This window comes from Opisthorchis viverrini, assembly GCF_000715545.1.
Source record: "Opisthorchis viverrini unplaced genomic scaffold opera_v5_7, whole genome shotgun sequence".
In the NCBI taxonomy this organism is placed as follows: Eukaryota; Metazoa; Platyhelminthes; class Trematoda; order Opisthorchiida; family Opisthorchiidae; genus Opisthorchis; species Opisthorchis viverrini.
Window position 1 is genome coordinate 425046 of NW_008751663.1, and position 12822 is coordinate 437867.

Here is a 12822-nt window from a genome sequence, read left to right on the forward strand (position 1 = left end):
GGAAGCTAGTTCCCGTGACCAATTGGTGTGGATTTGGTGAAGGATGAGCCTTGTTGTATTGTGCCCAAGTGCTAGTTAATCCCACTGCTGATCGGCTGCTCGTGGCCGAACAGTTGAGTGTTCAAACTACTAATCGGATGGTCACGGGTTTTAAAATTCCTATAGTTTTGTGTGATGCACACTGCTGATAATTTCTGTATAGTGCTTCTCGGGATTGCTGTTGGTTTGTTCGCCTAACTTGGCAGTTGGATTGCAAATGTTCCATCACGAACTAAGGTGACGTCATCAGCGTATTAACGATTTCACCTCAACTGGTGATGAACTTTTGTAATCCAACTGCCAAACTCGGCGAACAGACCAAAGACCAAGCAGCGCACCCGAGCTGCCTATAGTATGCAACACAGTCAGCCTCTCGGCTTTTCATCGTAGACTGATCACATTTTCAGGATGAAATTTCTGTTGAAATTTCCAAACTTTTACACTACAAACAAAATGGTTTCTATCTCTGTACCGTGGTTTTATCCTTTCAACTCCTAATGGAGAAAATTTACGAGTGTTCGATATCTATTCGTATTCGCCACATTGATAAACCACGTCTCCGGCAGGAATGATGGAATTTGTTTCATCTTGGAATTCAACAGTTGTCTTATTTGTTTGAACGCTGTGGAGGGTACCAGGGTCAAGCTTTCAGTGGTTGGTGCATGGCTTGTACTAATCTTCTCTTGCTTTGCACTAAACTTTCAAATTCTTGTTTCATGCTTTGCGCTTCTCTTCCTTCATTTCAGTTGGCTGGATGGTCTTCAGCCCAGATGCAAATTTATCGGCTCAGACTCACCACTTTAGCATTTTGCAGACTTCTGCGTTGGGATGATATAGCAACGTGCTAGAAGCTTCTCACCACAGTGCCAACAGGGTCCCTTTTCAGCAATGGAGACTTGTTTATTTGCAGCTAATTTCTGGGGCGAGAAGCATGCTGGGTTTGATATTTTATACCAAAATTTGAAATTGGATACTCGTTCAACGAGCGACTTGGTGGATTTTTTACGGGAAAGTGGCGCGGCAGAGGATGCCTACTCAAAGTCATTGTGGAAGCTTTCAAAACAGACTGCCTCCAGCATCACAGCCAACGCCTTTAGGCCATGCTGGTCACTTGTCCACCGGCTGACAGAGTCTATGGCCCAGTTACATCAGTCACTTGCTCAATCGCAGTTGTTGTTAATGAAGGATGTTCAAAAATATCTAGAGGAGCAGCAGAAGCGGCATAAGTCGTTGCGGGAAAGTGAGGCATCCACACAAGAAGTCGTTCACGCATTCCAGGTTGGTTCCATGGTTTCATTTCTGGATGTCCTGTTTTTTCGCCTTCATGTCCACCGATGTTATCCAGGTGTTCTGGATGTTGGTTCACTGTTGATCTAGAGCGCGGAATTATTCAGACTTTTCGGGCGTAGTTGATTTACGTTCGAATTTATTGTATGTAGAGTTCATGTCCACGTTGCCATCGTCTGAACAATTCCTTCTCATTATGACGCTACAGCTTCTGCCTATACATATCAAGAGAGTGAAGTCCTCACTAGCAGTGCCTATTTTCGACTGAACTCATTAGTGTTCGGGGTTTTATGATCCAGTGCACGTGGTTCAGGTTTTCAGTTCATTCTAGGTAGGTTGGTAGGTTGGTTAACTAAAAGACTAGCTCAGTGGTTAAGCCGCGAAATTAATGACCGGAAGTTTCGTGGTTCAAACCCAACCTCTGCATCTTGACTGCCCTAACCTAGGTTTGGGCAACCTAGCAGTACCTCAGCCCTCGTGCTTCCTTCCGGTGGCATGGCAGCTAGACACCCAGAATGTGTTACGACGCCAACTAACTACCGCCGTCTCAGGACTCGTTTGTTTTGGTGTTCGAATGACTGTGTAGACCAAACCAATTAGGTTATACTTCTATGTGTGCACTACTTGTCTGGCGAGCTACATTGTGGCACCTCTTCGGCTGACTCTGTGAGACGTTTTCTTCCAAGACCCATGGATTTTTAATACAAGTGGGACTATTTGACACTTTGAGTACTTTGTAAACAGATAGTTGATTGGAACAGCCAAATTACTTACTAGACCGACTTCCATCAAATCAGTCGTCTATCCTCAGTTTGTGAACTACAAATCGTACATACTGGTTTGTCATTTCTTTCTTCACTCATTGTGTTATCGATGCTCATAGACGAAGGGAGCAGACGCTCATTGGAGGGAGTGGCTTGCACCATATTAGTGTGGGCATGCTACCACTGAATACATCCGTATTTTCAGGCACTAACTTCTCCAAATGGTGGGTGGTTGATTTCATTACCATCATCACCAGAGATGTTGATGATTCACCACAAAGTTATTCAATCATATTTAAAACCCTTCGCCGGACACTTCGCCAGAGCCGATATAATTACCAAAGTAGATAAAATTCCCCACATCCTCTGGTATTTCCTGTGGGACTACTGGAGGCATGTTCAGGGACTGCATGCTAGGAAGCATGACTACACTCTAGATGATAGGATGGCGTACCGAAAGATGATATGACAATGATCGGTTAGTTTAACGGCACCTGTGCTTTGTCCTCGTCTTCAAAGATTGGAACAGTACCGTCCGCCTCTGACATTTGGCGAAGCTTCAAAAAATATGGCCGTTTCAGCTTATAACTGATCGAAATTTCGATCGCCGAATATTTCCAACACTTTGGCATCTTCAATTTCTTCGGTCTTCTTGTTCCACCAAGCTTTCCGGTCTGTCGGACAGTAATTTTTACCACGCGTCGAAATTTGCTTGGAGTTGAATCGTGGTTTCGATCGGAGGGGATCTGTTGTCTGGCATCCAGGAACGCAATGGTCATATCAGGAATCCAACGTTTGGAAGAATTTGGCTGGTTTCTGGCGCGGATGGTAGTCCCGGCACTTAAGTATAGCTCTGAGTATTCGGCTTTACTAATTTTTGACATCCGACCTCAGGTCAGCAGATGGGTGTTGGAGGAGTCGGTTTGGATATATCTGTTTGACTTCCGATTCCATCACGTTCTCAATCGCCAATCGAAATGTGCGCGTTCTCTGCAAGCCTGGAAAGCATGATGAAGGGCAACAGGGTAGTCCACACAGGTATTACAGGCACTGATTGATCCTCGCCACCTGTAACTAGTGGCAATGTGGTCTCTTTGAGTTCGATACTGGTTCGTTGGTTGGCCCCACCTGGTCAAGCGGTTTCTGCTGTCCCAGAAGTTTTTATCGCATAAACAGTCTGTGGTCATCACAGGCTTCCAGTGAGCGCTCTCCTATGTCCGTATGTTTCATGTTTAATTCAAGACAAGGGTAATCAGTAATCGTTAAGCTGTAACACCCTTTCAGTGCCTAGCTGCCATGCCATCCGAAGGAAACACGAGGGCTTGGATACTGCCAGGTTGCCTAAGCCTAGACAGGGAAAGTCGAGAGGTGGAGGTCTTGTTCGAAGACGGAATACGTAAGGATGTAATATGGAAAGGGGATGTATTCACCGTCTTCCCCGGTTCCTCTGAGTGCGTAACCAGAGTTTGCTGCACATAACCAGTTTGTTTTGATTGCATGTCTGTCAACGATATCGCAGCTGGTTGGATTGGTAACTGATTAAAAAGATAAGATAATCGTTCAACTGTTGCGCCTAGCCGTAATGCTGTCCCTCGCTGATGGCACACCATATAACCCGAAGGAAGCACGAGGTCGTGGATATTGCCAGGTTTCTCAAGGTTAGACAAGAGAAGTTGAGATGCAGAGGTCAGGTTCGGACCACGGGCCTTCCTGTCAGTAAATTCACACTCTAGCCTTTGAGAAACATTTCCGAAGTGATTTGAGCTGTCGTTTTGGTTTATTATCTACAGTATTTTTGCGCTTTGTATGTTCATAGTGAGCAAACATTGTTAGTTATGTCACAGCTTCTCATTTTCAATTTAACCGGATTGTCAGGTAGTGCCTCTGGGTTTTTGTCGAGAAATATTATGAAGGTCTCGAAATAATGGAGTAGATTTGTCGCACAAACAACGGCCCGTTTCAGAGATGGTGGATTGTGTACATAACACAGCAACTGTTTTGGGGGTTTTCGAACATCCAGTGAGTAGAGCAGTAATGTTTTCTATCTACGGCATATTTACTGGTAGGCTGCACTCTCAAAGGCCAGTAGGCGTTCCAGTTGCAACCAAGTGACATCAACAGAATAGTTTCTGTCAAATCATCCGGTATTCTCTTCCACCGTGATGCTTGTTTCTACATAGCTGTGTCGGTCAGGCTCATCCGATCTGGTTACTTTGATAATCTGTACGGTTTTCCCCATCTGGCCTGTTGATGCACACATGCGCTCCTCTCTGGTTGTGTAAACACGTATCAGATCTACTCACCGACAGTCTTCCCCTTGTTTATCTGACTCAAGTCCCCTGCCTTGTGTACAAAATTGCTCTAATGTAACTATCTCTGAAACTTAACGTATGGCCTATGCTTCAGCATATTCGCATAACAACAGACAGGACTATTTTTGGCCTCGACAGATAGGCTTCCTCACTTCCTGGTTTTGTTAGGATCTTCCGGAAGGCTCGGCTTACAGCAAAGTTCTTTCTGAGGCGCGTCTGCTCGGAGTTCCTTGTGTTGTGTGGGCGTCGTATTTCTGTTCCCCGAATAACTCTTCAATTTCGTAATCATTTTGATCGCAACCATTTCTGATTATAACAGTCAACTGTCCCTCTTAGTTTGGTTGAGAGAATGGAGCACAATCTCGATTGGAGTTTGGGGCACTGGACTGTCTTGATCGTATCTTGAATGATCTGTGATATGGTAGTCTATTGGGATGATATGCAGATCGCGTAGTTGGTCGGTTTACTAAACTAACCGATCGAGTCATGTTTCGTAGGGTGTTTTTTCAATGACTTTCCTGCTCACTTATTAGAACGATCCCATTCTACGTCTCACTATCACAAGTCACCCAATTTCACGCAGATAGTTGCATCCTTTAGTTCCATCATGCTTCTCCTTTACTCCGTCCTCTACCTCTCTTCTCTATACTCCATCCTGCCGTTGACAGGTTTCAGCGGTACAATGGCAACGGGCCAAAGAAGTGTACAATTCTAGGTTGGCTGAATACCAGCGTGTCACGCGGAATGAATCTGTCTCCTCTCGAGAACAAGAGAAGGCTGAAACCAAGCTTAAAAAGGCCCTCGATGAGTATCGATACTCTGTGGAGAAATATAACAATTTGCGGACACAGTTTGTGAACAAAATGCACTCATCCTGTGCACAATTTCAGGTCAGTTTTTTTGAAAGGAGAATCATGATGTCATACGAATGTTGGCCGCAAGAATGCTTATTGGAGTTACCTATTGAGGATATGGTCTTTACAATATCGGCCCTGAATCCTGAAACTTTCGTAATTTTCTGTATTCTCTATGAATTTTGCCGTTATATTATCACCTTGATTCTACTTCCTCGTTATCATCTTTATACCACCGAGGACGCCACTTCAGCATCACCACTCGGCTGGCATGAGACAAAACCTCTGGACAAACCGCATTGTTGAATCGCAGTCTGTGAAGCTAGAAAACCTTATTGACTCTCTGCTCTGCCCTCATAAGTGCCAGTTACATGAATCGATAGTCATGGTTTGTTCCTAAGCGTCGAGTCGTGCACACTAATCGATGTGGTGCTGATTGTGACCAGTATACTCAAGCTGTCTACTTGGCGAATCTGGCTGTCTTTTCACACAAAATTTAAAGTGTTTTATGCAGGCATGCTTGTTTTATGTTATCGGCCGACTCGGCTGGTGAGATTCAGGTTAGGTTCATTTATGAGGCTAATATCCGAGTACCAAGGATACGATGCTTACAGCTGTTCTAATTTACGGTGACAGGCTCATGTGGCAGAGTGAGTTTGTTGCTACAGTTTCGCCCAGCAATTGTACGGAGAATAAGGAGACAACCGCACATAGAAGGCGATGGCCTAACTGGTTCATTAACGTAGGTCTGTCGTAGTCTCCAGTTCAAATGGAGTTTGCGACAGTTATGCACCACGCATGATACATTTAGTGCAGGCGCACTAGTGGGTTTGTGATAAGTCCGTGTCTGTCAGTTACACTGGCTGCCACCGTGCCCCCTTTCCTGTTTCCCGACAGTTAACAACCCAACCTCACTAATTAGTCCGAGATTGAGACTTTTATCCCTAACCTGAAACGTAGTGATGCAGCACTAGTGTCTGCTGTCTCAGAGCTATATACCATAATTCCCTTATTTCAAAATTTTCGTCAGTACCGATTGGTTTAGTCCCGCAATTAGGTGCTTTTGCGATTGCTGTTCTTGGCGATTAAGATGGTCAACCCAGCTGCTGGTCTCGTGGCTGCTCCTGTTTGTTGTTTGTGGAGACTGACTGGTTAATGAATTGGCTTCCGACAGATTTTGCTATGACTTACTTTCCATACGGTCTTTTGCCAAAGCTTTATCCTGTTTTCTTACCGGTGATTGACGTTTATTACCATTTCAGGAAGTGGAAGCATCACACTTGGACCACATGCGCGAATTCCTGCATCGTTATCACGCGATCTTAGCGCCATGTGGATCAACACTGCATGAATTCTTCAGTCAGTTCAGAAACAACTTGGATGGGGTGACGACTGAAGAGCTGTTGCAAACATTTGTCAAGGAAAGAGGAACCGGCTCGGACGAGCCACAGTGCGTTGCACTGGAAGACGTGGAAGTTGCTTCCGCATTTTCTGCGGCAAGTGCCGATCGTGTTTCTGCCTCTCCAGCAAACAGCATTGGTACACGAGCTCTGGAAGCCTTTTTCGGCCGAGAACCACGAGCAGCTTCTGCACTAGCGGGTATGTACTCTTTAGTCGTGTGTTCGTTATTTGGTGCTAGCGGTTTCCATTAGTCCCTCATCAACTTGCCGGCCAACTTACGTATCCACTTGCGATTGTGCTGGTATCCGCGTTTGTCGTCGCAACGTCCGTTCTGGTACAGATTCAGCACCCTATTAATTATGGTCATATGCGTAGGCAAGCTGTAGTTACCGTTCTCACCCCAACTCTGTCACTTTTTTCCCTAAAAGTCAGTTACACAAAGATGCTTTTTCGTAGAGTTATACTCACACTACCGATCGGGTCGTTGAGCACGGTCTATTTCCCAACCGCTCTAATCGGAAACCTGTTTTCACTATACCAGAGTTAGCGTACTACAATGTTGATTGCTCATGGACCCAGCTTGAGCCTGAATTGAATGCCTGAGTTAGAACATCTCGTCTTTCACACGGGCCCTGGTACTGCAATATGCGTTCGAAAGTAATCTATTAACTATCTTCTTGATTATTTCGTTCCCACACTACTATTGTACGTTGGGAATGTGAATTTTCAACTGCTTTCGTCTTCGTTTTCTCTGGGATCCATTGGCCTCATCACTTAGAGCAGGCTTTGATAAAATTGAGTCACATTTGTAGTATAAGTTGATTAAATTGAGCACAGCAACCTTCTCTGTCGGATATGACAATTCGTGACGCTTGGATAACTTTGTCATCGACTTATTCATCAGGTACGTTAGTGTCTCTTGCGGCCTACGTTAAAACGGATGCATTGAATTGTTTCGGCCCCATTTTCTCCCGTCAACGACGAATTCCCCGTCATCTTCTTTCTCACTACAGCATAGATAGCATATGGGGGCGAGATGGCCCAAGTAGTTAGAGCGCGAATTTAATGACCGGAAGGTCCGTGGTTCGAACCCCACCTCTGCCTCTCGACTTCCCCTGTCTAGGCTTGGGCAACCTGGCAGTATCCCAGCCCTCATGCAACCTTCGCGTGGCATGGCAGCTCCGCACCGAAAGAGTGCTACAGCTGAAAGATCGACATCTAGGCACCCGCTGTGAAAACCTGAAGCCACTCAACATGTCCAGACAGCGTATGCATCATCTTTCGAATCGTCTGTTCTCTAGATCACTCCACTGAGTCCTTGACCTCTGTCTCACGTCTTTCGAACAGCACCTTTTTTAAAGACGACTTAATCATCTAGTTTTCCTTGACACTCTGGCGGCCCGATTGCTTGTTGGAACGCTGCTGTTGGAACACTCGACTTCTGAGTGATCCTTTCGTTTCAGTTGACATTTGTCAACCCATACAAACCTGTGCATCAGACGTTTACCATTATTGTAACAACGTCAATCGGAGGAACCAGATTGTTTTTGCTCACTCAAATACCGATGTGGGTTGATGGGGAAGTTGTGTACAACACAGGAGCCATAAATCACCTCTCCTGCACCGTCATTTAGCGGTTCGAAACATGTTCAAGCCACATAGTAAGCCTACTGTGGTGACACTCCCCCAGCGGGTGCTTAGCCGTATGTGGTGTTTCCTCCGTTTACCAGCCATTCCATACCCACAATTTTCACCCTTCAACGGTGAGTACTTTCCGCCATTCTTCAGCCCTCTTCCCCTCTCCGTTCATGCGCCATGGTGAGCCATCTAAATGTTGTTTATTACAGTACCACCGCCGCTGTTGCCACTCAAGATGAACTTTTTAGTTGATCAGAGTGTAGTCCTACCTGGTTCCAATCAGGACTTACTCAGCGGCATTATGCCGGAGGGGCAATCAGGACGATGGAATTGCGAGCTAATTGACCTGAGTAAGTTTGCAGCCTTAGCTGCCTAACCGAGTTCATCGTGTTCATGAATCAATTCAGCTACGGCAGCATGGTGGGTCGGGGACGTGTGCTTCTTTCCGTAGGGTTTGAAAGGTTCAAACTCGGGTGTCAAATATCCGTTGTCCAACTCTTTGGTTTAGAGATGTGGCAGTACTTTGGCCACCATGCTTCTAGCGACTCCGTCCAAAGGGATTTTGCTGATGAATGGTCTAAAGTAAGAACGCGGTAGGATCCCATCTGAGGTTTAATTTCGGTTCGATTCCGCCATTTGTTGGATCGCTTCATCATAATGCTTGACCAGGTTGGTGTGGAACATCCCTTTCTTGAAAAGCACAACACAATAAGGAGGAAGGGGCGTACCGCCAACATACACTTCGAACACCCACCCTGGCAAGACGTATGGAGACTGCCAGTATGAATTTATTTGACAGCTATCGGTAGCCGTTTTTTTTAGCATCAAATAAGCACAAGGAGGTTCACGTAAGCCCCATCCTGGATGGTGGATCGACAATACCCGGACACCCTCGAGCCGTGAGATTTCAGACGCTTAGACCTCCCGGTTCTGTGCGAATTCAAGGGGTTTGCAACCGTTACTGTATAGCACACCTTTAGTCTCGTTCTCTGTCTCTCCAAACAAGTGTATCTAGTTCGTCCTGGTGACCCTGTAAATCAACGACCCCAAATATTTGATATCGGGTTGTGTCCTTGGAGTAGCGTTCATACTTGTGATCGAAAAAGTGCCAAGCGTTTGGGGAATTAAGCTCCTACGATGACATTTCAGTTGTTGTTTTCTAGACTGAAAGCAACTACAAAGTATGTTCTCAATGAACGGGCACATTTGTCGTTCTTAGGTGGTCATTGTGTGGCAAGTTGGATTAGCGCTGCTTAAGACTGTGGATCATTTCACCAGCCGCACACAATTCTCATTGTTTGTTTCCGATTCGCAAATAATCCGGTTCCGTGATATTTAAGGTCTCAGTAGCCCAAGCACTTCGGTATGAAGCAGATTTGGCGCCTATGGTGGTCAATTTTTTATTCCATCAACACGTCGTGAAAGTGGCAGAGATCGGGCTCATCGGCGTCATTGGTGCCCCAATGTTAACACTGTCAAGCAGTGCCCGGTGCATGATACACTCTGCCTCCAAGTCGAATAGACAACACCCCTACCAAACTCTTTTTTCCACGCTTTGTTCTGAAAACTCTTCACCGTAGGCACGAATGCGTTCCTTGGCTTCAGCGTATCACAACCAGACTAGGTTGACTAGGTTAGTCCGGACTCCATCGGCCAGCTCAGTTTCCCTATCTACAGGTTTTGATAAGCTGTTGGTATTTGAAACGATGTTCGAGAAAGCGTCGCAAGATAAAGATTTGTTCAACACAACCTCTTCTTGGATTGAGTCCCCCTTGATTTGATCTGGTGCGAAGATTTATTTAAAAGTGCTTTAGGAGAAGGGCAGTGAAAACTTTTCCTACGATGTCCGTGAGACTTATGCCGCCTCAGTTTTATCATCTTCCTTCGAAATAGTCATCAGAGTAGATGTGCAATCCTTTGGGCGTTTCAGTTCCCCTTGTATTCCACAGAGGAATTTGTGAATTGGGCCGCTAATTGATGTTTTACCCGTTTTCCAGACTTCTGGTTTGGTACTATCGTCGTCATTTCAACTCCGAGGTGCGTATCCATTGTGGTTGCCATCTGCGGAGCTGGGTGTTCGTGAAGTTCAGTAGATTACTATACTGCAACTTAGTATCTGAAGTCTAAATCGCTTCGTTTGAGCTGTAAGGTGGGACACTGTCACAACCCGGATACAGCTGAAGAACATTCACTCTTTGAGCTTAGGTTTCCTCCCTATGCTATTGCGGCCGGATCTGGCGGACTGTCTTCTCAGGTCCCGATATCTTGGTGAGCAGCAAATGTCTCGTGAGACTCGTGAAACGGTCACTGTTGACTCATGCCAAGGATGTGGAGGCAGCGGATCCAATGTGGACATTCTAGTATCAGTTAGCAATGGGAATATCCCCGTAGAGGACTTACCAACACCATCGTGCGGTTGTTCGTTGGGCTCGCATCTGGATTCGGAGTCTTTAAACAGCCTTGCAACATAGGCTTCAGTCACAGTCAGGTCTCATGAGTGATCCCTGAGGTGTTCCGGATAGCGTAGATGTCCGTAAAACGAGGGTTTGGTCCGCCTGTTCGACTACGCCAAAGGCGTCTTCACTGCGTCCACCGTGACAGCCACTTTGCAGCATTTGTACCTGAAACACCTCAAACCACCATTGTGTATTTTTATTTCAGACAGCGAGTCTGTGTCGACCACTTAGACCGCACTTTTTGTCATGCCAACAGCCAAAGTCCTCAAGGGTATTCGTAATGCACTATTTATAAGGTAGGTGAAAATTCTTCGACAGCCCACGATCGGTTTCGCCCTTCTTGGGGCTTATCAGGTAGGCGCAGTCACTGAATTTCCGTCAACCTTATGTTCTACTTAAGATCAACCTGCGCGAAATTAGCGAAATACACTCATTTGCAAACGAATTCGTTTTTGTGAGAGACTCACCTGGAAACCAGCTGAATCCCCCGTTTGTGATGTTCGTAGGCAACTGAATGTGCTGCCCCTCACGACATTCGAGATATCGCGAAACATCACAAATGAGAGATTCGGCTGTGTTTCAGGTGAGTCTCTCGCAAAACCAAATTTGTTTGCAAATGTGCGTATTCCTTAAGGATGTTTTTTTCTGAACCACCTAGTTGAAATTGTTGAGCCGACAATGTCCGCAGTTTGTACATCACCAATTTCTGGATTGACACAGAACGAACCACCGTGCGGTGTCACCTTACCATCCAGAGCATCGCGGCTATAATATATATGATACTTTACGTAGAGTAACAAGGGATTTTTTGTGTAAGTTAGGTATCCTGAGGCAGTCGGAAGCTGTAAGGTAGTCCATCGCATCACGCTTCCATACGGGGCCCTCTGCTCGTACCAGTCGTGCAGGAACGCTTGTCTTTGGGAACTCCATTGATCTAGTGCCATAACCCACTCAACACTTATAATCATCGGCAATGTACCAGTCAGGCTGTCCAATCGTGGCCCATCTTTTCTCACACTTGCTTTATGAATTTACTCAGTTTGCATTTTGCTACTTTCTTGTGCTTGAATGTGTTTTGTTTGTCATTTTTGAGGAACTCGCTGTCACTCACACCATCGCAACAACCAGCCGCTCTAACTGCTCACAATCTGCAAGTTGAAACGATCATTCGAAAAATTTCAAATCCAGAATTTGGAACCATGTGACATCGGTTTTTCTTTCTGATTTAACCTATTTCCTTCACTTTGTTTCTGTGATAGGTCAATTTGCTTGCAAGTAGCGCTTCACGAAGATTCGACAAGTGATGTTAGTGAGACAGTTTGGTTCTCATCGCCTTACTTTTTAGCTCGTAAGAGGTTTTGCACTTCTGCCATCTGGCATTTGACAGATTTAACTGCAGGACATGTGTACGTTCTTTGGAGCGATCCGTTGTGCTGGATTCCTGTTGATCCCGCTTCTGCGTGCATCAGTATGTCATGATGGGCGAGAGACCGGTACTCGACCCCTGAACATGTTGCTTGGATAAAGTGTTCATCGGTCCCAGCAGTGTTCATACTTTGTCGCCGATCAAGATTTCAGTCTATCCGTCCCTCTGTTACCCATTTTAATCCCCACATGACTGCACTACCCAAATTTATGACGCTTCGCTGTTCTCTCGTGTTCACTGTGTGTGGTCGACTGATGCTCGTACAACTGATATACCTTGGCGCTAGTGCCATTTACGTCCTCTTGGATCGCCATTGTTCAACTTCTCTCTATCCGACCTAAAGCTGCCACCTTGACGTGGGAAGGACGGGAAAGGTCGGCCCCAAAAACCGCACACTCCGATCGCCCAACGGTTGACCGTGACTGCCGGCGCATTATCCAACACGGTCGAGTCGAAATTAAAACCAAAGAGTCCGGTGCTGTTCAAAAGGCACCTGCTGTGCGCAGCCGCATCAGGAATGAGACAGTAATGTCTTATTCCCTGCGCCCTCGGGTTAGGCCAACACCCTGCAGCCGAGCAGGTCAGACTATTGAGTCATCGGCTCCGGGCAGGGCCTCCAAAGAAAACCCTACATTCTCCCACTGC

General features: G+C 45.9%; 1 protein-coding gene across 1 annotated transcript in view; it reads left to right on the forward strand.

Moving 5' to 3' along the window:
* Positions 1-798: 798 nt before the first annotated feature.
* Positions 799-12822, forward strand: part of T265_00684 (hypothetical protein) — a gene marked incomplete at both ends in the record, with an annotated part of 40357 nt that continues 28333 nt past the window's right edge. Inside the window, 4 exons of the mRNA XM_009164533.1 lie at positions 799-1317; positions 5071-5292; positions 6519-6855; positions 8544-8645. Of these exons, the coding sequence (XP_009162797.1) occupies positions 928-1317; positions 5071-5292; positions 6519-6855; positions 8544-8645 (1051 nt within the window). The remainder of the gene's footprint in view (positions 1318-5070; positions 5293-6518; positions 6856-8543; positions 8646-12822) is intronic.